At 43.4% G+C, this 26757-nt stretch overlaps 1 protein-coding gene across 14 annotated transcripts in view; it reads right to left on the reverse strand.

Annotated features, from left to right (window-relative positions):
- The window catches only part of TSPAN11 (tetraspanin 11), a 202058-nt gene that overhangs the window by 49848 nt on the left and 125453 nt on the right, over window positions 1-26757 (reverse strand). For 13 of the 14 annotated variants that reach the window (XR_016347306.1, XR_016347303.1, XR_016347302.1 and 10 more), the window contains one exon: window positions 12570-12656. The exons of the other annotated variant lie outside the window; for it this stretch is intronic. Coding sequence is in view for 6 of the 13 variants with exons in the window: in XM_075900427.2 (XP_075756542.1) it covers window positions 12570-12656 (87 nt within the window). In the remaining 7 variants the exon portion in view is untranslated. The remainder of the gene's footprint in view (window positions 1-12569; window positions 12657-26757) is intronic. 14 annotated transcript variants of the gene reach the window in all.

The raw sequence follows: 26757 nt of genomic DNA on the forward strand, positions 1-26757 counted from the left end.
AAAATTCTTGCCTGACACCAAGCATGGAGATCTGTTAGATCCTGAATGCATGGGTGAGACCTCCAGCTAGAAGCTTGGGAAATAATTCTCTATAGTAACTCAGAGAAATTCCTCATCTAGTATCCCTTGTCTGGTCAGCTTATATCCATTTGTTCTTGTGCCAACATTGGCCCCTAATTTTAAATAACTTCTCTCCCTTCCTGGTTTTGTGGACATGGGCAAGACGGTGGACTTAATATACCTGGACTTTAGCATAGCTTTTGATACGGTCTTCCACAGTATTCTTGCCAGCAAGTTAAGGAAGTATGGATTGAATGGTGGATAGAAGGCGACTGTCGGGCTCAATGGGTAGTGATCAATGTCTGGTTGGTATCAAGTGGAGTGCTCAAGGGTTGGTTCTAGGGCCAGTTTTGTTCAACATCTTCATTAATGACCTGGATGAGGGGATGGACTGCATCCTCAGCAAGTGTGCAGATGACACTAAGCTAGGGGGAGATGTAGATACATTGGAGGGTAGTGATAGAGTCCAGAGTGTTTTAGACAAATTGGAGAACTGGGCCAAAAGAAATCTGATGAGGCTCAACAGGGACAAGTGCAGGGACAAGCGCAGAGATGGAAGAATCCCAAGCACTGTTATGGGCTGGGAACTGACTGGCTAAGTAGCAGTTCGTCAGAAAAGTACCTGGGGATTATAGTGGATGAGAAGCTGGATATGATAGTGTGTCCTTGTAGCCAAGAAGGCTAATGACATATTAGGGTGCATTAGAAGGAGCATTTCCAGCAGATCTAGAGAAGTGATTATTCCTCTTTATTCAGCACTGGTGAGGCCACATCTGGAGTATTGTGTCCAGTTCTGGGCCCCCCCCCACTACAGAAATGATGTGGACACATTGGAGAAAGTCCAGCAAAGGGCAACCAAAATGATTAGAGGCTAGAGCACATGACTTAAGAGTAGAGGCTGAGGGATTTGGGCTTGTTAGTCTACAGAAGGGAAGAGTGACGGGATTTGATAACAGCCTTTAACTACCTGAAAGGAGGTTCCAAAGAGGATGGAGAGAGGCTGTTCTCAGTGATAGCAGAATGAAAAGCAATAGTCTCAAATTGCAGTGCAGGAGATCTAGGTTGGATATTAGAAAAAACTATTTCCATAGGAGGGTGGTGAAGCACTGGAATGGGTTCCCTAGGGAAGTAGTGGAGTCTCCATCCCTGGAGGTGTTTAAGTCTTGGCTTGACAAAGCTCTGGCTGGGTTGATTTAGTTGGGGTTGGTGTTGCTTTGGGCAGGGGGTTGGACTCGGTGACCTCCTGAGGCCTCTTCCAACCCTATGATTTTTATTCCCTCTGATTTATATCTCCTTTGTTTTGTTAATCTAAACATACCAAGCCCTTTAATTCTCCTCTCAAAGGCAGATTTTCCATTCCTCTCTAATATAGTAGCCCTTCTCTGCATCTATCCAGTTTAAATTCATCTTTATTAAACATGAGACACAAGAATGTACACAGTATTTCTAGATTTCCAAGCAGGGCCTACTTCAAAGCCTATTGAAGTTAATGAGAGTCTTTCTAGTCACTTCAGTGGGCTTTGGAATAGGCCAATAGTGAGACAAAGCTCCAGCTGTTCCCCATGGGTCTCGCACTACTGAGGGATAGTGCTAGCCTCAAGTGCTCTCATTCTCTTCACTAGAGGCAGGAGCCACAGTCTACCAAGCCATACTCATCGCAGGCTAGTTCATAAGTTTGGAGTAAAATCCCCTCTGGAGTCCTGATTTCCCTTCTCGAGGCAGAGGTTGAGATGTTGTGAGAAGGTCTGGGTGGGAACTCAGGCCTGCCCACTCCTCCGAGTTCTGGCCCAGGAACCCTAAGGCAGTGGCAACAGAAAGGGATACTGCCACTCACAATCTGGCAGCTTTTCCCTGGTCCACTTCCCCAAATGATCCCTCCCAGTACCTTTCCTTTGGTAACTGCTCTCAGTCCTCCACTCACACCTACACAGCTCCTGCACACAGAACTTCCTTCTTCTTGTCCTTCACTCTTTTCCTTCTTCCAGCCTTGCCTGGGGATGGGGAGACCTTTTAAAGCAGCTCCATAGGCCTTAATTGGCTGCAGATGTCTAATTAGCCTGTAGCATCTAGCAAGATCCAATTCACCTCAGGTGCCTGCCTGATTATGCTGCATTTAGGCTTGGCCTTTTTTTTTTAACTCAGGGAAGAGAAAGCTGTTCACCCAAGCCCCAGCATATCTTCCGACCATAGTATGTGGCAGCCAGCAGGTCTGGGTCTGTCACAGTATGGAAAGGTTCTAGTTCACTGCATCTATACCATCTACACCAGGGGCAGAGTTAAACCTGCTGTAACAAGATGAATTCTGGATTTCTTGATATATAAATGTTTAAAATCTCACGTTTAACACTAAATTAAAATGTTTGTGTGTTCACGCATGCATGTGTGTGTTTATTTGGTGTGAAGGGATTATTACTACTTTGCAATTGTTTTTCATAATTGTTTTTTCTCCTACCCTACCAAGCAGCAGTAAGGACTGACAGTAGGATGACCCCACCTACACAACAAAAAACAAGGAGGAAAAATAACTGAATCATCAAAGTGTCAGCCTCCCCACTTCAACAAGAGATGTTCGAAGCCCTATGATAATGCCAAGGTAGTGCACTGCCCAAGGGGGAGGCACATGGCTGGATGTAAGACGGTACTAGAGAAAACGATCACAAACAGAAATACTGGTAAACAGTTTAGTGCACTTTCTGGCCTGCAGTAGCAGTCGTGGCCAAGGGATTGTGCCAACCAGAGGGTGTGGAGGTGCCCAAGTGGGAACAATAGTAAGAAAATATGGCCAAAAGATGGGACCTGAGAAAACTCAAATATTAGCTGATATTGCGGAAGCCTTAAGGGTTATATTTCCACTTGCCTGAAATTAATGAAAATTATCTTTTCCTCTGTAGTAGCTAAACTCTCTTTCCCCTGTAGGTAAACCAGGCAACGTTGAGTAGATGATAACTCTACACCAAGAAGAGGCACAACAAGGTCAATTCCCAACTCTGCTCTCTAGTCTGGTCAGAAAATGATGGCTCTGAAGCACAGTTACCCAAGCTGGCTGGGCTAGGTGAACGGACGTTGAGCCTGTGCTCCCTAGAGGAACAGAAACTATGGATGGGAAGAGGACGATCCTGAGACACTAACAATCAGGACACAGATTAGGTTGCAAGTAGGAAAAAGCTGCAACAGCTATTGCAACATGGCATGAATAACTATGCAAGAGGCTCTCGATACCATGAGAAGGAATATTTGGCAAAAGAGAGGGACGTTTCTGGAGAAAATAAAATGTTGAAAGCAGACCCTGACTGAGACAGAGGAAGAAAAATAAGCTACAACAAGCAATCTGAGAGACCCGGAAGAAGAAAGAGTTACTCATCTTGTGCAGTAATGGTGGTTCTTCGAGATATGTGTCCCATGGGTGCACCACTCTGGGTGCTGGTGCGTTCTTGCACCAGCAACCGGAGATTTTTCTAGCAGTGTCTGCCACGCCATGGTCCCTCCTCGTGCCGTTGGTGTCTGTTAGGTGTGCACGCAATGCAACTCCCTCTGTTCCTTCTCTATTCATGCTAGTAGAGCAGGTCTCCAAAGCAGGGGAAGGCAGGAGGCTAGTGGAGCACCCACAGCGGGACACATCTCGAAGAACCACTGTCACTGCACAAAGTGAGTAACTCTTTCTTCTTCGAGTAGTTTCCCCATGGGTGCTCCACTCTGGGTGACTATAAAGCATTAGTCAGATTGTGGAGGTGGGCTTGGAGCCCTATTGTTGTCATGGACGATAATACTGTGTGTCCGATGGCCACATATGATGCTATGGAGGATGCAACAGCATAATGTTGCGCAAATGTATGGTCTGATGACCAAGTGGCTGCGTTGCAAATGTCCTGTAGAGGTACATTTTTGAGGAAAGTGGGTGTAGAGGATCTGGCTCTGGTGGAATGGGCCGTGATGGTGCCCAGTGGTTCTTTGCTCTCTTCTGCTGTTGATCAATATTTCTTTTACTCTTTCAGAGCAGGTGTTCTTGGTATCCTGGAGCCGTGAAGAAACCAAGCATGGAGGTGGACTTTATGGAGCTCGAGGTGAAGAATTGTGCAGTGATTCTGGGAGAGTTGAGGTGGAAAAGCATATGGAACTGTGACAGTCATTCTGAGGAGGTATGGATACCATGTCTGTCTCGAACACGCTGGTGCGATGAGAATCACTCGAGCTCCATCTGATTTTGATGATGACCTTGTGGAGAATGGGGGGGGGGAGTGCATAGAGTAGCGGTGCGTCCTATTTGATGGCAAAAGCATCCCCCAGAGATTGCTTTCCTAAGGCTGCTCTGGAGCAATAAAGGTGGCATTTGCGATTGTTCCTGATCGCAAAAAGGTCTATGTCTGGTTGACCCCATCAGCGAAACACATAGTGAGGGTGTGTGTATCTATCTCCCATTCGTGGTGGTTGTAAAACTGGCAACTGAGGGTGTCTGCTGTCACATTTAACACCCCTGGGAGGTACACAGCAACGAGATAATCTGTTGTGCCAGGCACCAATTCTATAGCTTGAGAGCCTGTGTTCATAAGGACGAGGATCATGCACTGCCTTGCTGATTGATATAATACATGAAAGTGGTGTTGTCCATCATAATGTTGATAGTTTTGCGAACTATGTGGCGTAGGAAAAGCTGGTATGTGTACCATACCACTCTCAGTTCTAAAAGGTTGATATGGAGGGTTTGCTCTGTGAAAAACAATTTGCTCTAGGCCGTGAGGGCTCCTAGGTGAGCACCCAATCTCATGAGTGATGCATCGGTTGTAATGGTATGTATAGGAGTTAGCTGATGGACTGGAACGCCAGTTAAGACATTGTGTGGAATCGTCTACCAGTGCAAGGAGTTGAGGACCCGTGACAGAATGGTAACTGACTTGGAGAGCGGGTCTCTGGATAAGGTGTAAAGTGCAGCAAGCAAAGATTGAAGGAATCTCATGTGAAGCCTCACCAGCCTGACAACACAGGTTGTGGCGGCCATATGGTCCAAAATCATTAGGCATTCGCGAACAGTCGTGGTAGGAGTCACTCGTACTACCACTATGAGGTTGCATAGGGTGTTGAATCTGTGCGTGGGCTGTAACGGTACTGATGTGTGCTCCTATAAATTCCAGCAGCTGTGTGGGATGGAACATGGATTTTTCATAATTTATATGGAAGCCGAGATGGAGTAAAAGGTTCATGGTAGTTTTGGTCATGTGCGTCGTTTCTTGGAGGGATGTGCCTTTTATGAGACAGTTGTCTAAGTATGGAAATATTATGAGCCCCTTACGACATAGGCATGTTACTACAATGGCTGATGTCTTGGAAAACACCCTGGGGGCCATTGAAAGGCCAAAAGGGAGCACTCGGTATTCATAGTGATGAACACTAACAGTGAACTGTAGAAAATGTCTGTGGGTGGGATGGATTGTTATGTGGAAGTATGCATCTTGAAGGTCGAGAGCTGAAAGCCAGTCTCCTTGATCTAATGCTGGGATTATTGTTGCTAGGATCACCATCTTGAATCATAGATAAGCTATGTGATTGTTGAGCCTTTGTAAATCTAGAATGGGCCTCCATCCTCCATTCTTTTTCCACGTCAGAAAACAAGTTGAGTAGAACCCTTGGCCCTGGAACTCTGTTGGTACTGGTTCTATGGCACCTAGGAGGAGGAGGTGAAGCACCTCTTGCTGTAGGAGGGTCTCATGAGAGAGGTCCCTAAAGAGGGACGGGGAGGGAGGGTGGGTAGGAGGAAGAGAAATGAAAGGGATGGAGTAAGCATAGTGAATGAGGTCTATGTCCGATGTAATTTGAGCCCATTGTTGGAAGAAGGCGCAGAGGTCTTGAATTGTGGATAGGTGATTGATGGAGTAACCACAAGGAGAGTTTTTCTGGCTCCCAACTGAACCTTTAAATCTGCTGTTTGGTGGAAGGTTGAGCTGCTGCTGTTTGGTGTGACTGTTGATGTTGAGGCCTACGTCTTTGCTTTTGCCGGAAGTCATATCTTGATTGCTGCCTGTATGGCTCCCTATGTCTTTGGTAATTGGTATATCTGGCTCTCTTAAATGGGGACATGTACATACCCAGGGTCCGGAGGGTGGTGCAAGAGTCCTTCATCGAGTGAAGTACTTCATCAGTTTTTGCAGCAAAAAGGTTGGTCTTCTACTTTCTGCTGCAAATCCCTAGGCACTCCTGATGGTTGGAGACAAGATATTCTCCACAACACAATCGCAGAGGCGGTGACACGTGTGGCTGTATCTGTCACATTCATCGCAGACTGTACAGCAGTGCGAGAAATTGTATGGCCCTCCTGCATAATGTCGAGGATAAGCTACTTATGTTCAGGTAAAAGTATTGTGTAAATTCTTGGAATTTAGAGTAATTTGAATAGTCATAATCTACTAACATGGCGGTATAATTCGCTGCTCTGAGGAGTAGAGTGGCCAAGGAATATACTTTGTGGCCAATTATGTCCATTCTTTTGTGGTCCTTGTCTTGTGGCATTGCCCTCATATTTGGTTGCCTGGCTTTGTGTCTAACCAAATCAACTACTAAGGCGTTTGGTGGAGGGCAGGAAAAAAGAAAATCCATTCCCTTTGGTGAGACAAAGTATTTTTGGTCTGCTCTCTTATTGGTTGAAGTGATGGATGCTGGGGTCTGCCAGATAATGTCTGCTGGGTCCATAATCGCTTCGTCCATGGGGAGGGCAATTCTGGAGGAGGTGGGAGGTTGCAAGGTTCACAAGAGGCGATACTGCTTTTCCTGAACTTCTTGCAAGTCTCGCTCTTGTGCCAAAGCTACCCTCTTAAAAAGGTCTTGAAATTTCTTTGAGTCATGTTGGTGGTGGGGTAGTGGATATTATTGCCTTATTTGGCGAGGATAATGATTTATAGAGAGGGGATCTCTCTTCGCCTTCCGACAAAGAGTCCTTCATTTCAGCGTGGACCGGGGAGTTTGGAATAGTCATCGAGGTAGAAGGTTGGGGAGAACGAGGTGGCTCCCTGGATGTTACGGAACGTGTGATATGGCAACTCTTCGAATGAGGACGTGGATCCCATGATTGCCATTGCCCTGGGTAAGGGAGTGGTGGATATGTGTAATGAGACGCATACCAAGGTATGCATATGTAGCAGGCCTAGTATCCCAAGACGGGGCGCTATGTGCCGGACTGGAGTGCTGGGAAGAAAAATGGCTCTGTGGTTCAATGCCATCTTCACTTGGAGAGCGAGAGAGATTTGGCAACCTGCGAGAGTGCACAGATTGTATTGAGGAACCTGGGGATACCAGTGCCAGTAAAGGGTGGCTCCTGACAGGGGCATCAAATAGTCGATGGTCTTGGGATGGTGCAGAGGTTCTTATATTACTCGGTGCCGTGGGAGAGGGTTGTGCTGATGGTCCGGAGGAGGCATATCGGCACGGGGTCTCTTTGGTGCCGACTTTCGTGCCGATTGAGTTGGGTGTTTTGGTGCCGAGCTGCGTCTGTGGTGGCCAGATGGTGCGGACAGTGCAGTCAGTGCCGCTTGTTTTTGCTTGAGCTCTGAGTGTGCTCTCTTGTGCGGTGCTGGCATCTTGGGCAGCATTGTGCCCAATGTGCTGGGTCTGTTCATAGTGCTGACTTTCGAGGCAATCAGTGCCAAGGGCAAGGATCGGACTTGGGGATAGTCTCAATTGTGAGACAGACTTGCCAGAAGAGGGGACATGATTTGTCCATACCTTTTGACTCAGATGGTGGTTTTGAGGCACTTAGGTAGTCCTCTGAAGGTGGCTGGAGAGACCTTTCATAGAGGAAGGTCTTTAGTCTGTTTGGATCTGAAGACTATAACAACTTATTGATTTCTCCTCCCTCCTGCCCACCGCACAAGTCTCCATGGGTGGTGAGTATAAAAGGCCTGGGGAGGCTTAGCCTCCCCAAATGGCCAGTCTGTTGCTTTCGGAGAGCACCCTAGTTATGACTCCACTTGCGCTCTGCCCTCAGGCCCTACTTCCACTTGCTCTTTTCTCCCTCCCCTCTTCTCCTCCCCATTTCACTCTGCCTGCATGGGGCCCTCAGAAGAGAGGGCGAAGAGGCATGTATGAGTGGTGAGTGGCCAGCGAATGGGCAGGAGGGCCCAGGGGAAGGGATTGGGGGTGCCCAGCCTCCCCAAATGGAGGAGTCACGGACCACTCCTGCAGTTTTCCTTTAAACCAAATGTTACAAACATGAGCTTTTTAGAGGTGAAGGTTCCTGATTTGATTCTAGCTGAAGACCACAGTATTTGTATGTAATACATACTACCACGGTTCATTATGGGAGGGATTTTCAAAAACTCACACCAATGGCCTGCTGCTCTGGTAACGAAAATGGGAGTTTCAACACTGATTTCAGGGCTAGGACAGCATTAAGTGCTTTTAAGTATCCCACTCTATCTGTACATAGGGTCTAAAGCTAGTAAGGTTTTTTTTAAAATTGATGTTCTAAATAAAAGTTAACTTTCTGACACACAACATTTCTTATTCCCCCAGTTTTTAAGAGTTTTTAAACCGATCTAAATTTCGACTTGAGCAACAGGAAGAGGAAGACAGAACTTTCAAGTATAAAGGATGTGAGGGTGTCTTCCAAGAGACTGTTTTAAACAAAAAACTCTATTCATTGACAAAAAGAAGCTGCTAGTCAGTGTCTGGGACAGGAATAGACTGCCTTCAAATAGGCATAGGGAGTGTTCTGCTCATGCTGGCAACCCGGATGCTGACATCTTTGTTGCCTTCACAGCATGTCTAGTTAGCGTTTCAGCTTGCTCGCAGGGAGGTTAAGGGGCTAAAAGGCACATTGGTTGAGATGTGCGCATTCAAATGAAGAAAATCCAACTCCAGGCTTTGCAGGCTAAAGTTACTGGTACAGAAGTTACAGGACCTCAAAAGATCATCTAGTCGAGTGTTTCTTAACCAGTGGTACAGTACCTTTAGGGGTATTTGAAAGAAATCTGGGGGGGTACGTCAACAGCTGAAATTTGGAGAAAACTGAATTTTTGTTTTAAGTTTTACAGCACTTTATTATTTTTGTACTTTTTACACCCCAAAATTTCACCACCACCCGGCTACAATTAAATTGTTTAAACAAATGTGTTGCAAAGGTAGAAAAAAATTGTGTGTCTGAAAACTGTAGGTACTGGGAGTATTTTTTTTTTTTTTTAAAGAGGTACGTTATAAAAAAAGATTGAGAAACACTGATGTAGTCCATTTGCCCATGCAGATGCAGAGCCAAGTATACCTAAGTTCTGTCAGACAGGTGTTTTTCTTGACTATTTAAAAAAATTTTCCAATGCCAGAGATTCCACAATCTCTTTAGATAATCTGTTCTAGTGTTCAAACTAGAATTTAGATACTAGGAAAAACTTTCTAACTATAATCTAAATCTCCTTTGCTGCAAATTAAATTGATTACTTCTTGTCCTACCCTCAGTGAACACAGAGAAAAAAAAATGGTCTGTAACTATTGTTATTCAAGACATGGAGTGGACATGAGCAACACATTAGGGGCATGTGCATTGTGTGCACTGTTGTCAGAGATTTTTCCCTCAGTGATATCTGTCAGGCTGACTCTAGTGCCCGCTGGAGCTCATGTGCTAGTATAAGGGGCATTGCTGGCCCTGTACCGTTTCAGTTCCTTCCTGCTGGCTAATTCCAACAGAAGGGTAGAAGCATGGGTCGTGGAATGGACATAAGCAAAACATCTCAACAAACAACAGTTATGCACTGTAGTGTGGACACAGCCTGCTTTTTGCTGTGGCATGAAGCTATATATGCCCTACGCACTTCCACCGGTGGTGTGTGTTGTAGACACCTTGCAGGAGCCTTGTGGGAATAGCACAACAGCAAGCATTTTAAAAGCATAAGCTTGAATGCAGCCACCATATGTTATTTAAAACATGTCTGAGGAATCAGTAGGAACTTGACTTTCTCCCAGGACCTCTTCCTACACAAAAAGACAACCAAATGCATAGCTTCCTTATCTTTGACTAAATCTTCTAAAGAGTATGTGCATTTTGAACATGTCGGTCAGTCTGGTCACTCTCCCTAGAAGAGAGACAGAGAGAGCTGCCAGGTCCTTCTGTAAAGGCTTGGGAGACTGAAGAGGGAAAGGATGGTTGGGAGGAGTCATGCCTGCTGATATTCAAGACCAAGCTAAACTCAAAAGTCAGACTTCCTTCCTGGCTAGGTTATGTTGGATACATTTAACATTCTTGGAAAGAAAAAATGTCTTTGTTTTTTCCCTGGATATTAAAAATAATCATTTTACTGCGATTTTTTTTTCTGGAGACCACTCGATTCAATATTCAGTGTGAAATTCTTTTACTATTAGTTCCAAAGGAAGAGAGAACCATGTTGAGCTCTTCCTCACTTGTGGAATCTGGAAGATTTCTAGGGACAAGCTCCAATAACCCAGATTTTTTCCTCTCTCTTTTCCATTCACTACAGTGTCCATTTTGGAAAGTGAATGTGCAGTTTTGTAGCTAGCATTAGGAGTACACCCTTTCATCTCTGTCAATAACGGGTAATCAGAATTATTTCCCTTAACACTACTGCTAAAATGACTAAAGATGGGATAGGGCCACACACCATTTTCTGGAGTGCATTGTGAAATACCAACTTTACTTATCAGTAACCACTGAAGGAGGGAAACAAACAAGCCTATTTCCCATTTTGACAAATTTACAATTAGTGGACAAGAGATGTCCACATCCAAAATCATTTTGCATCAGAAGTACTGCAACCATAAATTCTGAGAAGACTCCTGAATATTTAATGCCACAGGATTAGTAACAACTTGTCCTGAACAAAGAACTGAAGGAAAAAAATTGCCCCCATGTGTTCAAGCTTAATAGCAACATGCCTCTATATAAGCAACAGATAATAAATTAGCTGCTCCAGGGTTCACATGGAATTTCTGATATTTCCCCTGATCTCTACAAACATCTCAGATCTAAGACTTCCTGTCTTTTTTTCCTCTGCCAAGTTCCAAGCTTGTGAAACATAAAAGGGAAGTTTTGCTAGACCTTTGAGCAGAAAAGTACATGTCATTCTGCTATAAGAACCTGAGAGAAATGGAATCTAACACCAATATTCCAGATGGGAGAAAATATTTTCCACGGGAGCAGAATTGTCTAATGGTTAAAGCACAAGAGACAGAAAAACTTGCCTTATAGTGATTGACTGAAGGATCTAGTTAGTTTAACAAAGAGAATTAAGGGGTGACCTGCTCACAGTCTAAAATTACCTGCCTAGGAAACATATCTCTGATAATAGGTTTCTCAGTCAAACAGAAAGATATAATATGACCTAGTGGCTCAAAAGTGAATTCAGACTGAAAATAAGGCATAGATTTTTAACAGGGAGAGTCATTTACCATTGGAATAATGTATTGAGGACCATGGTAGATTCTTCATCACTGAATATTTTAATATCAAGATTGAATTGGTTTTATTTTTAAATGATATATGCTAATTCAAAAGGAATTCTTTTGGGGAAGTTCTCTAGCCAGTGCTATACAGGATATCAGACTAGTGTTCCCTTCTGGCTTTGGAATATAAGCATCTATGAAAAACAAAAGTCTGGGTTCTGTTCCTAGTAGTCAGTGACTTACTCTGTGATCTTGGGAAGGGAAAAAAGCAAATTAGGAGGATAAGAGGATACTGCTGCCTCCTTTCCACTACAGCTGATTGCAGACAGTTTTCTTATTGGTTAAGACAACCCAGCTATTTGCCACTTGAATAGTGTCAACTAGCATTATCCCTAGATGCCTGAAATGATTTGTCATTCTCTTTCTGTTTCAGTTAATTGTTCCATTCACAAGAGAGACGGGGAAGCTTGTTTCCCAAATAAACTTTCCCTCCCACAGACAGGAAATGAGGTCAAGAAATCCAGCCATCCATCCATCCTTCCCTCAGAGTTGAAGGAACTAATTGTCATAGTGGGCTGTTCTCTACCTATCACCCATACATGATGTTCTCACAGAGAAAACTTTGCTACTGTATCTGCTCATTTTCTCTCTCTCTTTTTTTTAAATAAAGAAAGTGGTTTAAACTGGCCTCAAAAGCCACTCAGTTAGTTAAAAGAGTGCTGTGCGATTCACTGTTCAATAAAACAAAACCCCCCCAGGAAAACCCTGTTAGAAGAAACTATGGGCCAGATCATCATCAAGAGAAGCCTAAGTCAGAGGTACTAAATTTGAAAACCTTATATTTCCTATTTATGCCAACCACAGCTGCATGATCAGCTACTGGATTAAGATCTCATAGTTTAAAAAAAAGCAAGCTTTACATACAAATCCAGATGATATTATGTGCAATATCTAAAAGACAAGTGACAGAAAAGCACACCAAGGTCTTGTGGATGCTAGACTTATTTTCCTAAAATCTTCTGAGGCTCCTGCCACCAGTTCACCTTCCTCAGTGGTAACATGAAGTACAAACAAGGTACTGGGGCTGCAGGTGTGAGTTGGAACAATAAACCAGGGTTCAATTTGCTGGGGGGACTTACCTGAAGACAAGCTATTCCTATGCCAACAGCTCCCATTATCAAAAGATGATCTGCCAGGAACTGTTCCAGTTTAGTAATGCATCCTCCCTGCAAGCAAAATCACTGTGTTTACTATGTGGGATAATAAAACAGTGTTGACAAGATTTCCTCCCCATTTCCTCCCCCTCTTATCCAGCTTTTATAGTTGTTAGAGACAGGAAATTAAAGCTCTTTAGTGTGTGTAGTGCTACAGCCTATATCCTCAAAATCAAAAGGAATGAGGACAGGGTAGGGATGTATTAGTATAGCCGATTAACTAATTAAGCAAAAGCTTATAGGTTAATGCTATAGACCAATGGTCTCCAACCTTTTTAAGCATAAGATCATTTTTTGAATTTAAGTGCAATCCAGGATCTACCTCAAACCCAAATACCCTTGCCCTGCCCATTCTTCAAGGCCCCGCCCCTGCTCACTCCATCCTTCCTCTCTTTCACCAGGCTGGGGCAGAGGGTTGGGGCACAGGTCTAGTCTTGGAGATTTGGAGTGTGAGGGGGCTCTTCACTGAGCCTGGGGCAGGGGGCTGGGATACAGGAGGGGACTCAGGGAACAGGCTCTGTAAGAGTGTGGGGATCCAGGGGGCTCATAGCTGGGGTGGGGGCTTGGGTGCAGCAGGGGGTTCGTGACTGGGGCAGAGGTTCGGAGCTGGCTCTATCTGGACACTGCTGATCACAGGTGGCTTCTGGGTGGTGATGCAGTGGGGCTAAGACAGGCTCACCCCTGCCCCGGCCCTGCCCCATTCTCCAAAGCAGTCAACAAACTCCATCCTTCCCAAGCCCTGTTGTCCCCCCTCCCCCAATTCTATGGAGATAGAATACAGGGTCCTATCTCCTCTGCCCTGCCCAGCAAGCAGGAGGACCCCAGGGAGGGGCAGCTCCAAGGCAAAGGGCAGGAGTTGAACAGCAGTGGGGGGAGGTGCACACCTGAAGTGCTGTGCTTGATAGCCTCTTGGCCAAACCAGTCAGGATCACCTGTCAGAGGCTCTAAGATCTACCAGTAGATCCCGACCTACTGGTAGGTGACCATCGCTATAGACTATACGCATTTCCCTCTCTCCCTCCGCCAGTAAATTTTGTAGCAGGCTGGCCAGCAGCCTAGCTCAGTCCCGGCTTGTGCCAGGTCCAGGACTTCCAACTGCTGCAGCTCTGCATTTAAGTGCATTAGAAGCCAGGCGGGCAGGCAGCCTGACTCAGTCCCAGCTTGTGCTGGGTCTGGAACCTACACTCGCTGTGGCTCTGCATTTAATTGTATTAGAAGCCAGGCAGGTAGGCAGCCCTGCTCAGTTCCAAGAGCTCAGACCCACCCCCCACTCTGGATAGAAATTCAGGGCGACATGCAGCTGGTCCGTGAAGGGAGCTGCTTTTTAAAATGGTTCCCCTTGCGGAGCAACTTCCGCCTGGCATCCTGCGCTGCTGCCTCTGATACAGGCACTGGCTGTCAGTCCTACCCCTGGGGACTATAGAATAGTCGAGTAACCGATAAGAATTCATGAGGTTAATTGACTATTCAATTATCCGATATTTAACATCCCTAGACGGGGAAAATATTCCACACTGACAGTAAAGCCAGAGAAGGTCAATTCTATTTGCTGTGAAGGTTTTTAACTCCACAAACAGTAAACAGCATGCCCAAACTTGAATCCTCTCTGCAAGTCTTGGGATTTGTAGATTGCTAGCTGCCTAGTGGTCATAGCAACTTTAGGACTCAACATGTGCTTTATAGGGAGTTTATTATTTTGTGTGAATCTTGTGCTGTTAAAGAATAATCACATGCTTGGTTCTGTGCAAAATATCTGTGTGTGTAACATGTTTTACACTTACCATGGGACTCCTGAGGGAGTTTAATGGCTCACATAGTTGTGGGTGTCTAGGAGAGGGTGTGTTTGAGCTAAGGGGGAGTCTGAAGGGTCACTACTGGGTCCAACGGGGCAACAGCTGGACAGAAGCTTTCAGGAAGAGTTGCCAGACAAAGGGTCTGTGCCCTGAGAATATGCCTAGGGATCTCATACAGATTGAGACAGATACAGAAGAGGCACTGACAGGAGTGGCAACCCACAGAAACACAGGCATCTCTTTTAAGTAATAGTAGTTTAGATGGAGCGTGTGCAAAACCCCACCCATGATTTTCACCAGAGCACTGAGCACTAACAAATCTCTGAGGGGGCATAACACTACTGGGAGAAGTATGCAAACCCCATTTCCCCTGATTTACAGGTTATAGGCTTTTTGCTGCCCTTTCACTGGAGAGGGGCAAAATGCTGCCATTTGCCCTATCAAGAGCATGTCACAAATCTGCTCACTTTTCCCTATAACATCTCTGCATGCATATGCCATACAAATATTAAAGGCATATGTGCATGTCATGTATTTGTTCCAAATGCTTTAACTGGGGCAAATGTACTTTCCTTCCACACTGGATGTCATTTTCACTATTTAAAGTAGTCAGAATCGACAGCTTCTTGCTAAATCTAGTGGTTGCCATACAGAGCCACCAACTGGTTGGAACACTCGCTGCTGTGGAGATTACACTATTGGATACCTTCAAACACACTTTCTTGTTAGTGACATTCCAGTAAGCTTATTTGGAACATGGACTCAAAGCAGAGATGTTGAAATTCCATTCTAGTAACAACAGAACAAAGGCTGAGAGCTGAATGTTCCCCAGCAACTGTGTGATAATAAAAACTAAGAATGGCAGAGCTCATTTTTCAGCATGCATGCTGAAGAGAAAAAACAGAAAAATGACTGTACAAAAATGGCACTTTCCTAATTAACTGATCTCCTCTTTCTGTGTATTTAGAATAATTTTTCACTGAAGTCAGCAGATGTTTGGAATGTATTGCATTTTTATTCGCACTAGTCCTGCACAGCCAACACAGCTTGGGAAGAGGGAGCTGGAGTCTATTTTTTCCTATGTATCATCAACTGATTTATTTACTCATTTCCAATCAGTGACACCTGTGCAAATCCATGGACGACAAATGATTTGCACTGGTGTTGCTGAGGGCATGATTTGACTTGCAGAACTCGTATTTCTTATTATTTGCACTGAGATAGCACTCAAGCCCCACACATGGACCTGAACTCCACTGTACAAACACAGACCACTAAGTCCCTGCCCTGAGACGCTTACAATCTACTTGGTCACATAATAGACTTGATGCATCTCTCACTTTCAATAGTGTAAATCAGGAGTAACTCCACTGAACCCAAAGGACTCGTACCAGTGTGTAAGAGGAGCAGGACCGTCAAGCATAGCATAGGCCATGGCATGGAAACTTTCCACACTTCTGCTTACCAGCATGCCTCAGTCCACAATGGTGTCAGTGTTGTTAAGAGACTAGAGCAATGTATTATGTTTCTGGAGTGTTTTGTCTTAAATGGAAACTTTTTTTTTTAAAGATTGCATAGAATTAAACTAGTAACTAGTCACAAATCACATCATATTTTGGGTTCATATGGATTTTTTTAAAGGTCCTCGGTTTATCCCCCCTCCTCCCGCACTGCAACAGGACTGATTTTTATTTTCCCTAACACATTTTTATTATCCAGTTTAGAAAAGTCTCAGTGCCACAAATGCAAAGTAGTAACCTGAGCATTCAAAATGAAGTTTCACTCTGAAAAGTGACTCTAATAATGGCATTTGGGGGAGGTTTTCCAATATTATTGCCGGTCACTGACTCCTGATTAGTTGTGCTTTGTATTCAAATAAAAACCTGTCAGACCCACAAACTCTACCTGGGAGCTGAGAAGCAAGCTGGATGCTTCTATTCACACAAATCAGCAACCCTAACAGAGGATTTTACAAGCCAAGGCTATCTAGCCAACCCTTTTCACTAGCATTATATTCACTTTAAAGGTGACCTACAAAGGAAAAAAAGTGAGTCTGCTGCCTTTTTGGCTTCATTATCATGCAGAGAGAAGGCCTGAAAGGCATTAGATTTATTTAATACTGGTTTGGTCCATCAAATTTACCCTAGAAAACCCTATAGATGCCAAAAGATCAAGTAGAATTAGGGCAGGGAAAACACTAAGGATGTGAAACCTAAGCACTTTAGCAGATAAGTGATTTTTAATCAAGCTGTTCCAAATTCTGTGTTTTCTTAAATTTAAATTCATTTAACTCAAATACCTCAAAAAACAGTTGTGAGGAAAGTTCTTTTAAGTGAAGATTTATATACCCACAATATGCTCATCCTGCTGATTAAAGGCTGAGATAGCTCCCAACCTACCAGTCTAGTTCTCTGATTATTTGAAGAAGCCTTCCAGCAAGGAACAGGGAAAAGGAGATTTGATATTCCTGATATTTTTAGAGGAAAAAATGAACAGAAAATATCCCCTTTCTATTTATATTTTTAATAAAAACTCAAGTCCTTCTTTGTACATGATAGTGAACCTAAACATAGGCACATGTATTGTGAATGACTGACAACTGCTGTGACACCAAATCTAAAACTGACTCAATCGCTATGATTGGGTGGCACAGTCTTAAAGCAGCTTCTGGGCTGGGGGGGGGGGGGGGGGAGAATGAGGGGGGGGATAATAAAGTAATGAGAACTGAATTTTGTTTGACCAATTGTCTCCCACCCACAGAAGCATATCCATTCAGGTAACTTTTTAAAGTGCTGATTTGTCAGCGTCAACTGGTAAGCTAAGGACCTATATTTTCTTCTATTCTTCAATGTCTAGAAATGGATTTTCATCCATTAATTCTGGAAGCAAGCATTAAATGAATGTGTATTAAAAATAAGGTTTATAAAGTGACACAGTACTTTGTAGCATGCACAGTACAGTATTTTGTTGCCACTTGTAATGCAAAACCAGAAGCAGAGAAAAGCTTAGGAAAAATGTTGGCTTTGGAGTTTTAAGGGGATTCTGTGCAAAGAATCAAGTTTTAAAATTAGTTTCTGCTGTTGGATGTAACGCACACTGTGCCAGAGAAAGCAGCAGTGTGAAACAGTGAGTTATTTTGGTGTTAAAAGAAAGAGAGAAACCCTACCCCAGGAGGTAGTTATGTAATTCTTTTTTGCTTCCGTCAATGCAAAGTACAGCAGGGACTTAAAAAAAATGAAAACAGCCTAGACTTTAATACTTTCAAGTCCCTTTATTGCCTCTCTCATGTTTATCATTAAACAACTGCAAATATTGGCACTGAATTTAAGATCAGTTGAATTTCTAGCCTGCAAGCAAAGACTGAAGTATGAATATCTCTGAAGCATCTGGCCAGCATTCACAGAAAGACTTCTAAAGCGATGTTTTTAACAAAATCTGTAACTAGGTTTCTTAAATATCACCTCCATATGTCTGAGTCTGGTCCACAAGGAGGATTCTCAGTACTTGTTCATTCTGTAGTCAGTGCTGTTTAGATAGGGAAGATGTGTGGACTAGTGGACAGACTGCAGGACTAGAATGAGAACCTTTTCTCCGAATTTTCAAACCTCCATTCCTGAAGTCAGACTCCTAAAACCATTTATAGTTGGGCAACAAAAATGATTAGGGGTTTGGAACAGGTCCCATATGAAGAAAGATTAAAAAGACTTGGACTTTTCAGCTCAAAAAAGAGGAGAGTAAAGGGGGGATATGAGAGAGGTCTATAAAATCATGACTGGTGTGGAAAAATTGAATAAGGAAAAGTTATTTACATAGTCCCACAATGAAAGAACTAGGGGTCACCAAGGCTAGACTACATGGCTCCAGAGATGAGGCATAGAGGATCTGAAGACAAAGCATTCTGGGGTCAGCAGATCCCTGTCTAAACTTCCGCGCTGTGCCGACAAACAGCTGATAGGCCCAGCACGGTGGCCATTTTGATTTAAATGAAGCAACGATTATTTAAATCGCAGCTTCGTTTCCCTTTATCATCCTGCCTCATCTACATTGCTCCGTCGACGGAGCCATGTAGTCTAGACACACCCCAAATGAAATTAACAGGCAGTAGGTTTAAAACAAACAGAAGGAAGTTTTTCTTCACTAAGTGCACAGTCAACCTGTGGAACTCCTTGCCAGAGGATGTGGTGAAGGCTAGGACTTTAACAGGGTTCAAAAAAGAGCTAGACAGATTCATGCAGGTAACCTCAGTGATCCCTCAATGGCTAATAGCCAGGATAGGTAGAAATGGTGTCCCTAGCCTCTGTTTCTCCGGAGGTGGGTGACAGGGGAGGGATCACCTGAGGATTACCTGATGTGTCCCCTCCCTCCGGGGCATCTGGTATTGGCCACTGTCGGCAGACAGGATACTGGGTTGAATGGGATCATTGGTCTGACCCAGTATGGCCGTTCTTATGTATAGAATCCTAAATACCAAGTGGGCTGATTTTCAAAACAGCTGCACATTAATGGGAGATGCAAGTGTTAAGCATTTTGGAAAATTAGGAAATTTTTATTTGGGAGCCTAAATATGGCTGTGGAAATCCAACATTATGTCCATAGATCTGAAAATGTTTGACCTATGGGCTCTATACCTGTCTCTTTAACTGATACACTGAGTGTCACTGAGGAGGCCACTGATCCTAAGCATGACATCTGTTCTCCACATCTAAACGGGGTTGGAGACAGAGAGAGGGAGGGAGAGAGAGACAGACTGTGTCTAAGACACAGGGACCGTGACACATGTTTGTGTGTAACAGTGTGTGGTAAAAAGACAGGGCAAGTATTTGGTACAGTATGTGTGTACAGTGATTGCGTGAGCACATGAGGCAGAGAGACAGTGTGTGGCACAGAGTGTGTGTTTGTGTATGAGAGAGAGTGAGAGCTGGCTGCTGGAGAAGTCTTAGGAACAGTGCACTGCCTCTTTAAGAAGCTTTCCTCTCATTCACCATTCATCCCTCAGACTGGAGCAGCTCTCCTATGTGTCCCTCTCCCAAACCCCTTCAATGCAGAGATGGGGTACAGGGGCGAGAGGACACTCTGACAACAGCATTCCCCTCTCATGGTCTCTCCCCCCCACTCCCCAGAACAGCTAGCAGGAAAGTCCTGGGAGCAGCTCAGCTGCAGGACAGAGCAAGGTGGAGGAGGGGCAGCTGAACACACACTGCCACTGCCGGCTTTGGCTTTACGTATGCATGCTCTGCTAATCAGCTATGTAGGCTGGATAGAAATGTTGGGTGAGCTGTGTTTTGCCCACCCCTGAGGTAGATACTGATAGATCTCTGTGGAAAGTTCTACAACCTGGAGAGAAAGTTCCACAATCTTCTCCATCCGCAGCTTTCAGATCAGCTCCTCATCTCTAGGTTTGCTCTTTTGTTTAGTAGGTAACCAGTCCATTTTTCAGTTCCTGAGCATAATCAGACTTATAGATGGGACACAGTGTCTTCATAGTTGAGTTTACAACCAACTGCCATTATAAACTCCAGCTTTAGTCCACTCTCTCCAATCAGAATGACTTGGGAAATGGGTCGGGCCTGAAAATGGCCAGATCGGTCGTCAAAGTTTGAGCAAAGTGCAACACATTTGAATTACAGATCAGTAACACAGTTTCCAATTTGAAATTTTGACTTATTTCCTGTTTCTTTTCTTCCCTCTGGTGTGAAAAGCTATTTGCTACTTCTTCAAAGCTCCTTGAGAACTCATGCCTCAGCAATATGAGAAGAAAACAGACTGTTAGTTATAATTTTTGTTGCAGCTGTGAGCCAAGTTCTCCCCCCACTGATGGCAATGGGACTTTTTTTCCCCCTCACTAAGCAGGACCAGAATTGTTCAAATTTGTCAACAGTTGATGCTGATTTTGGGCACCTCCACTTTTGGATATGCAGCTTGAAATGCCTTGGACCTACTATAACGGGTCCCTTTTATCTACTGTCTCTTGATACGTATTAACTGTTATTTTCCCTATTAGCAGTATCTTGATGATTTTGGGAATCTGAACTTATGAAAACTGGTCTATGCTATGAAGTTGTTAGGGGATTGTTGCATAATGGAACCCACCATTTGCTGACAAGGACTGTATCTCTACAGTGGTGAGTTGTTAGAGGTTAGTGGTCACTATTCAGGTGGAAGCACCTTGGGACAACAGTTTAGCTCAAACTTTCCTATTTCTTATCTGCAGGGAGCTGGTGTTAGCTGAATGGAAAATACCAGCAAAGGAACCACAAGTTGGTAGGGAGAAACAAACTCAAGAGATGCACTGAGACAGGACTAGGAAGCTTTGAGAAGAAGGGGGTAGGAGAAAAGACGGACAAGGCTGTTACAGAAGGAAATGGGGTAGGATGACCTGTTCCACACTGCTATTCAGCAATGGTCAGAAGGGCCAAGTTTGGAAAGAGAAAGCTCCATGTTTTTGAAGAGAAGTCATACAACTGAAAGACAAGATCCTGGGCATCCCAAGGACTTTGACCAAGCCCAAAGAATTCTCCAGAGTGTCAAGGGAATAAGACAGGGCAATGTGGAGAGGGGCATTCATTATTTTGTCTACATATGTGTATCCCCATGCTGTCAAGTAAAGAGAAATAGTGTTTTAGACTCCTGTGAAAAGTCCATCCATGTGCCCCTAGAGAGGTAAAGTAGACAACCAGAGCTCCCACATGTCTGGAGTTCTGGGAAAAGCTACAAGAGTCTGAGGGGTCAATAATGGACCCCAGGCTTAGGCAATTGGACTGCAAGCTCTCAGAAGGGGGTGCTATGCAGAGGATCTATACCTTGAGAGTGTACCTAGAGATGCCAAGTCTGGGACAGTGCCTGGAAACTATTCAGACTATGGAGGCTTAAAGCAGATGGTTTCCAGCAAGGAGTATCACCTCTGAGCAGTCTGGTGAATGTCCAAGGGAGAAGCTCAATTAGTTATGTGACTCTTAAATATCAGAATTAAGATTGTAATGATAGGAAATCAAATTTTCAAAAATCTGTAGGTCAAAGTTAAGCATGTGATAAACATATTATCTTTATTAAGAATAATATGTTTATATGTGGGAAATATAAGGTTTATGAGGCCCATAGCTATGCTTTTCAATGCTTGGGTTTTGTAAGTAGCATGACAAGTATGTATTATACACAGTTGACAGTTAGCAATGTTAGCTCATTTAAAACCCAATTTTATTGTTTTGAATAATTTATTTAGAGATGCTCCAAGATTCTATTAGTTGCTATATGCAGTTCAATCTGAGCTTCTTGGATGGAAGTTGTGGTAACAGACTGTGCTTCTAAGGGCTGAGTTTCCCAGTACAGAGCCTGGACGAGTTGCTGTGAAGCTCTTGTTTTACGTACAGCCAGATGGAACCAGTGGCAGAATAAAGTAGATCTTTTGCAAGCATGTGATGCATTGAACATAACAGTATACTAGAAGCATACAAGGACTAAGAAATACCATGAGTAGAAGAATGGAACATTTAAAACCCCATTCGAGTGAAATGGCTTCAAAATGTGAAAAACAACTCAAAATGGTTTGCACAATGCTTTACTTTAAATCTGCAAAGCAATGGATGCTAGCAAGGGTGAAAGTAGCTATTGTCAGAAATGAGGAAAGTGGTGGAATCTCCATCCCTAGAGGTTTTTAAGTTCTTGCTCGTCCTGGCTAGGATGATTTATTTGGGGTTGGTCCTGCATTGAGCAGGTGTTTGGGACTAGATATCCCCTTGAGTCTCTTCCAACCCTAATCTATGATTCTGTGAAATGAGACTGTCTCTAAAAACACTTTGTGTGTTAAATAGTTTTCAGTTAGCTCAGACAGAGAAGGTAAACTATGAAAGTGTATTACAGGGTGTCCCCACTGTAAGTCACCCCCGTATACATCCATTCTGCATGAAAGTCACTGAAACGTGTAGGAACTGATGCATTATAAGTCCTCCCATTCCCTGTTCTTAAGTCACACACACACACACACACACACACACACACACACACACACACACACACACACACAAAACCCCAAAAAACAAACCAATTTATGCAATGGAAGTCAGTTGTGGGGGGAAAATTCCTGACTTTGTTTAGCTATAAGTCCAAGTTTTTTTTTTTTTAATGCATCTTGGGTTTATAGTGAGGATGGCCTGTACAGAAAAGTGGGCAGTACTGCACTCCCCCCAAAAATGAACCATATGAGAGGGAGGTTTTTATAAAGTGTTGTTGTAGCTTTGTTGGTTCCAGGATATTGGAAAGACGAGGCAATGGGGGTGAGATAGTATTTTTTATTGGACCAACTTCTGTTGGTGAGACCCAAAAACTTTCAAGAAGAACAGCGTTATGTAATTTCAAAAGCTTGTTTATGTAATCAACAGAAGCTGGCCCAATAAAAGATATTACTTTGCCCAGCTTGTTTCTCAAGAGTTGTTTTTAAACAGGAGTGTAGCACAAAGGTGAAACTGTAGACTTCCTAAGTAATCTAAGGCTGTCGAGCCAATCTTCCAATTTCTTGAAGCATAGAGGGTAGGATCTGAGGGCTTGATTAATAGACATCTCAGACTGTTAGTGGAATTTAGAACAAAAAACTAGAGCAAGACTACTGGGAAATCCAGAATTAACCCTTGACAAAACAATTAGAATTGACCAAGAAAAAGAAGTTACCCAAACTGGAATGGGGCTTGTAGAGACTGCACAGTAATCTGACTCTGTAGACATGGTATTTTGAATTCTCTAACATAAGACACAAGGCAGAAAGGCACATGGAGCACAAGTCAGAATCAAGTAAAAATAGCACATGCAGCTGCATGTACTGTGACAGTTACTACAAGTCTGTACAATGCCTGACAAATGGGAAAAGATGCGGGAAATGCAGTGCATTCCATCATCTTGCAAGAGTTTGAAGCACCAGCAATGTGCACACTGCTTAGTTCAGGTGAATGTGTCATTGGTGTGATGGACAAACAGTACCAGAGGATGAATGGCCTGCCAGCATGAAAGCAAATAAGATAAATACTAATTTTAACTTGGACATTGGCGTAAAAGCCACTATATTGCTAGGAACAGTATTAACACTATATAAAAGCCACTGATACTGAAGAGTAAATGGATAAAAACTGAAGGATTACAGAGGTGAGACTGTTCACGCTAAAGCCATGTGAACTAGATAGATAAGTAAATAAATGAAAAAAGTTATAATTTGTAATACCACCAGGGAAGAGTCCCTCTTATTGAATGAAAAGCATGTCAAATGGCTGGTGTCCTAAAGAAGGAGCAGCACTCCTAGGGTTAGGGAAACAAAACAAATTGAGGATGCCTTGCAGAGGATAGGGAAGTTCACAGCAGAGTACAGAATAAACCTCAAAGAACCCAACTATCCAACAATTCACATCCACAGGAAAGTTACCCTTGCCTTATGGTAGAGGCTAAAATGGGAGCTGGATTGGTTCATTGCTCTAGAATTTTCCCCTACATAGGGAGAAAGCTGATGCCAAATATTTTTCTACACCTGACATAATCAGCAGGGTTCTGACAGCTGCCCTTCGAGGAACAGCATGTTTATGCATATTCAGCACCTGATTGGGAAGACATTGTTTCTACCGGCTGCCATTTGCATTGTGTTTAGCATCCAAAGTGTCTCACTGGAAAGTACAACACAACTTTCATGGTCTAGAGGTTTACATAATGTTTTTGATATGAGGAAAAACAAAATTAGAGGAGAATGACCATAAGCCCCAAGCAGCTTTGTAAAGAACCAGAGCAGCGGGGCTAAAGCAAAACAAACAAAAATATAAATTCCACATAACATAAATAACACACCTGGGAGAGAAGTTAACAAAGCAAGATAGGGATCATCACTGACACGCCTGCCCCAGCAGAAAAGGAAAGGCTACCGGGATTCCTTGGAACTGTGAAATATGTAGAGAAATAAATGCCTAATCTGGTTGTTCAAGACGACAACCCGAGAGAGCAATTTTCCAAAGGACATAGGATACAATTCTTAGGATACGTCTACACAGTTATTTTGAAATAACGGCCATTATTTCAAAATAACATGTGAGTGTCTACACAGCAATTCCGTTATTACAAAATAATTTCGAAATAATGGATGGCTTATTTAAAAATCTGTAAACCTCATTCCACAAGGAATAACGCTTATTCCGAAACACCTATTTTGGAATCACAGTAGTGTGAATGCTCCATTGCTGCTTTTTGAAATAGCTCCTCCCCAGGGCCATTAAAGTAATTACTCCCCAGTGCCTCCTGGGGCTCTAAACTGAGGAAGCACATCCATATTAGGGAAGCCGGCCTCGGACTAATTTTGAGGCTGCCCTACAGTGCAGAAGTGCTATTTTGAAATAAGCTATTTTGGAAAAAAAATCAAAAATAGCTTATTTTGAAATAAGCATGCTGTGTAGAAGTCCCCTTCATAAAGAATTTGAGAAACTGACAGTGTTAATTAAAGAGAGTTGGGTCCTGAGGTATTAGGAGAATAAGCGCAAAAATAAATTGTCCACAGACACCTCCAAGGAAGGTATCGATATGGTTGTCTTACAACAGTTACGATCAAAACTGAAGACAAAATGATGTAAGTGTCCTGAGCACTACAAAAAACTGAGAGCATCAAGATGTCTAAATGAAGGAGTTGTTAACGGAAACTGACCATAAACCACTTGTTGCCATTGCCACGAGGGGCCCGGCAAACACAACCCAGAGGACAGAGATGTTTTTAGTTATAAAGGTACTATTTGCAAATTGAAGGGGAGAGATTTGCTGCTTGCACATTCCCTACAGAATTTGACTAAAGTTCAGTGGAGCAAAGTAGGCAGATTTGTTTATGCTGGCTGCAGAAAAGCTATGTACTTGTCCTAGACTATTATTCTCTCTTCCCGGAGATACCTTTACTAGAAAATACTACAGCTAAACAGATGTTTAGATTTGACATGCACATTTATGCACAGTTTTGCGGGCATGAGTTTAAGCAGTGAAGTACACATGTAGACATATAAAACTGTTAGTGCCCATTAACCCCCATCTAGTGAAAAATGGTGTGTCAGTAATAAAAGGTCTACTGAAAAAGAATGACGAGTCAGACGCTGGTCCATATTAAGCATTGTTAAATTACAGAATGGCACCACCTATCCAACTAACACAAGAATGCCTGCACTGTTAGAAGCTGTTCTCTCAGTCACTGGGGATTTGCAGATATATAAAGAGACAAATAAGACACTACACAAAAAAATGATTTGAGTACCTAAAGCTGTCGCTTCATGAAATGAAGCTGTGAATATCTATGATGGAAACAAGAGTCGCAAACAACAGTGGTGTCATGAGATGTATCCCCACCGTTGTATGAGATTAACACCCCATTTGTACATGTCTTATAGAGGAATAAGTGACACCTTTTCCAAATCCCAGAAGGGAGAGAGGTAAGGGGCACAGAGCCTGCCATTTGAATGGAGAGGGGTCAGACAGGCAACAACCACAGCAGGCTGAGAGCACTGAGTCCCAGGACTTCAAACAACTAGCCGCCTTCTGACAGCAGTAGCGCTGATGTTATAGGGGAGTCCTGGAGGTTCAAGTAACTGTGATGAGCACATTGAACTCTAATTGACCATTCTTTGCAGTTTAGTTACTAGGTTGGTTAAAAAAATGTGTGTGTGTTATGTTAATGTTGGTTTTTAAATGTTGTACCTATTAAGTTTTGGTTTGAAAGGGAAAATATACCAGAGAGGACTGTGCCTTTAAGAGTTGATTTCAACAGAATCAGAGCTGGGCGCTAGGAGGCTCTTCACAGGCAGTTGGAGCCAGACTCAAAACAGACCAGGCAGCATAAGGACCGAGTGATCACAGAACACCACACAAAAGTGCAATTAAAGCGACTGGGACTTTTCAGTTTAGAAAAGAGGGGACTGATGGGGGGATATGATAGAGGTATATAAAATCATGAGTGGTGTGGAGAGGGCCAATAAAGAAAAGTTATTTATTAGTTCCCTAAATAGAAGAACTAGAGGACACCAAATGAAATTAATGGGTAGCAGGTTTAAAACTAATAAAAGAAAGTTCTTCTTCACACAGCATGTAGTCAACCTGTGGAACTCCTTGCCAGAGGAGGCTGTGAAGGCTAGGACTATAATAGAGTTTAAAGAGAAACTGGATAATTTCATGGAGGTTAGGTCCATAAAAGGCTATTAGCCAGGGGATAAAATGGTGTCCTTGGCCTCTGTTTGTCAGAGGCTGGAGAGGGATGGCAGGAGACAAATCGCTTGATCATTGTCTTCGGTCCACTTTCTCTGGGGCACCTGGTGCTGGTCACTGTCGGC

This window comes from Pelodiscus sinensis, chromosome 1 (genome assembly GCF_052426305.1).
Source record: "Pelodiscus sinensis isolate ZL-2025 chromosome 1, ASM5242630v1, whole genome shotgun sequence".
Lineage (NCBI taxonomy): Eukaryota > Metazoa > Chordata > Testudines > Trionychidae > Pelodiscus > Pelodiscus sinensis.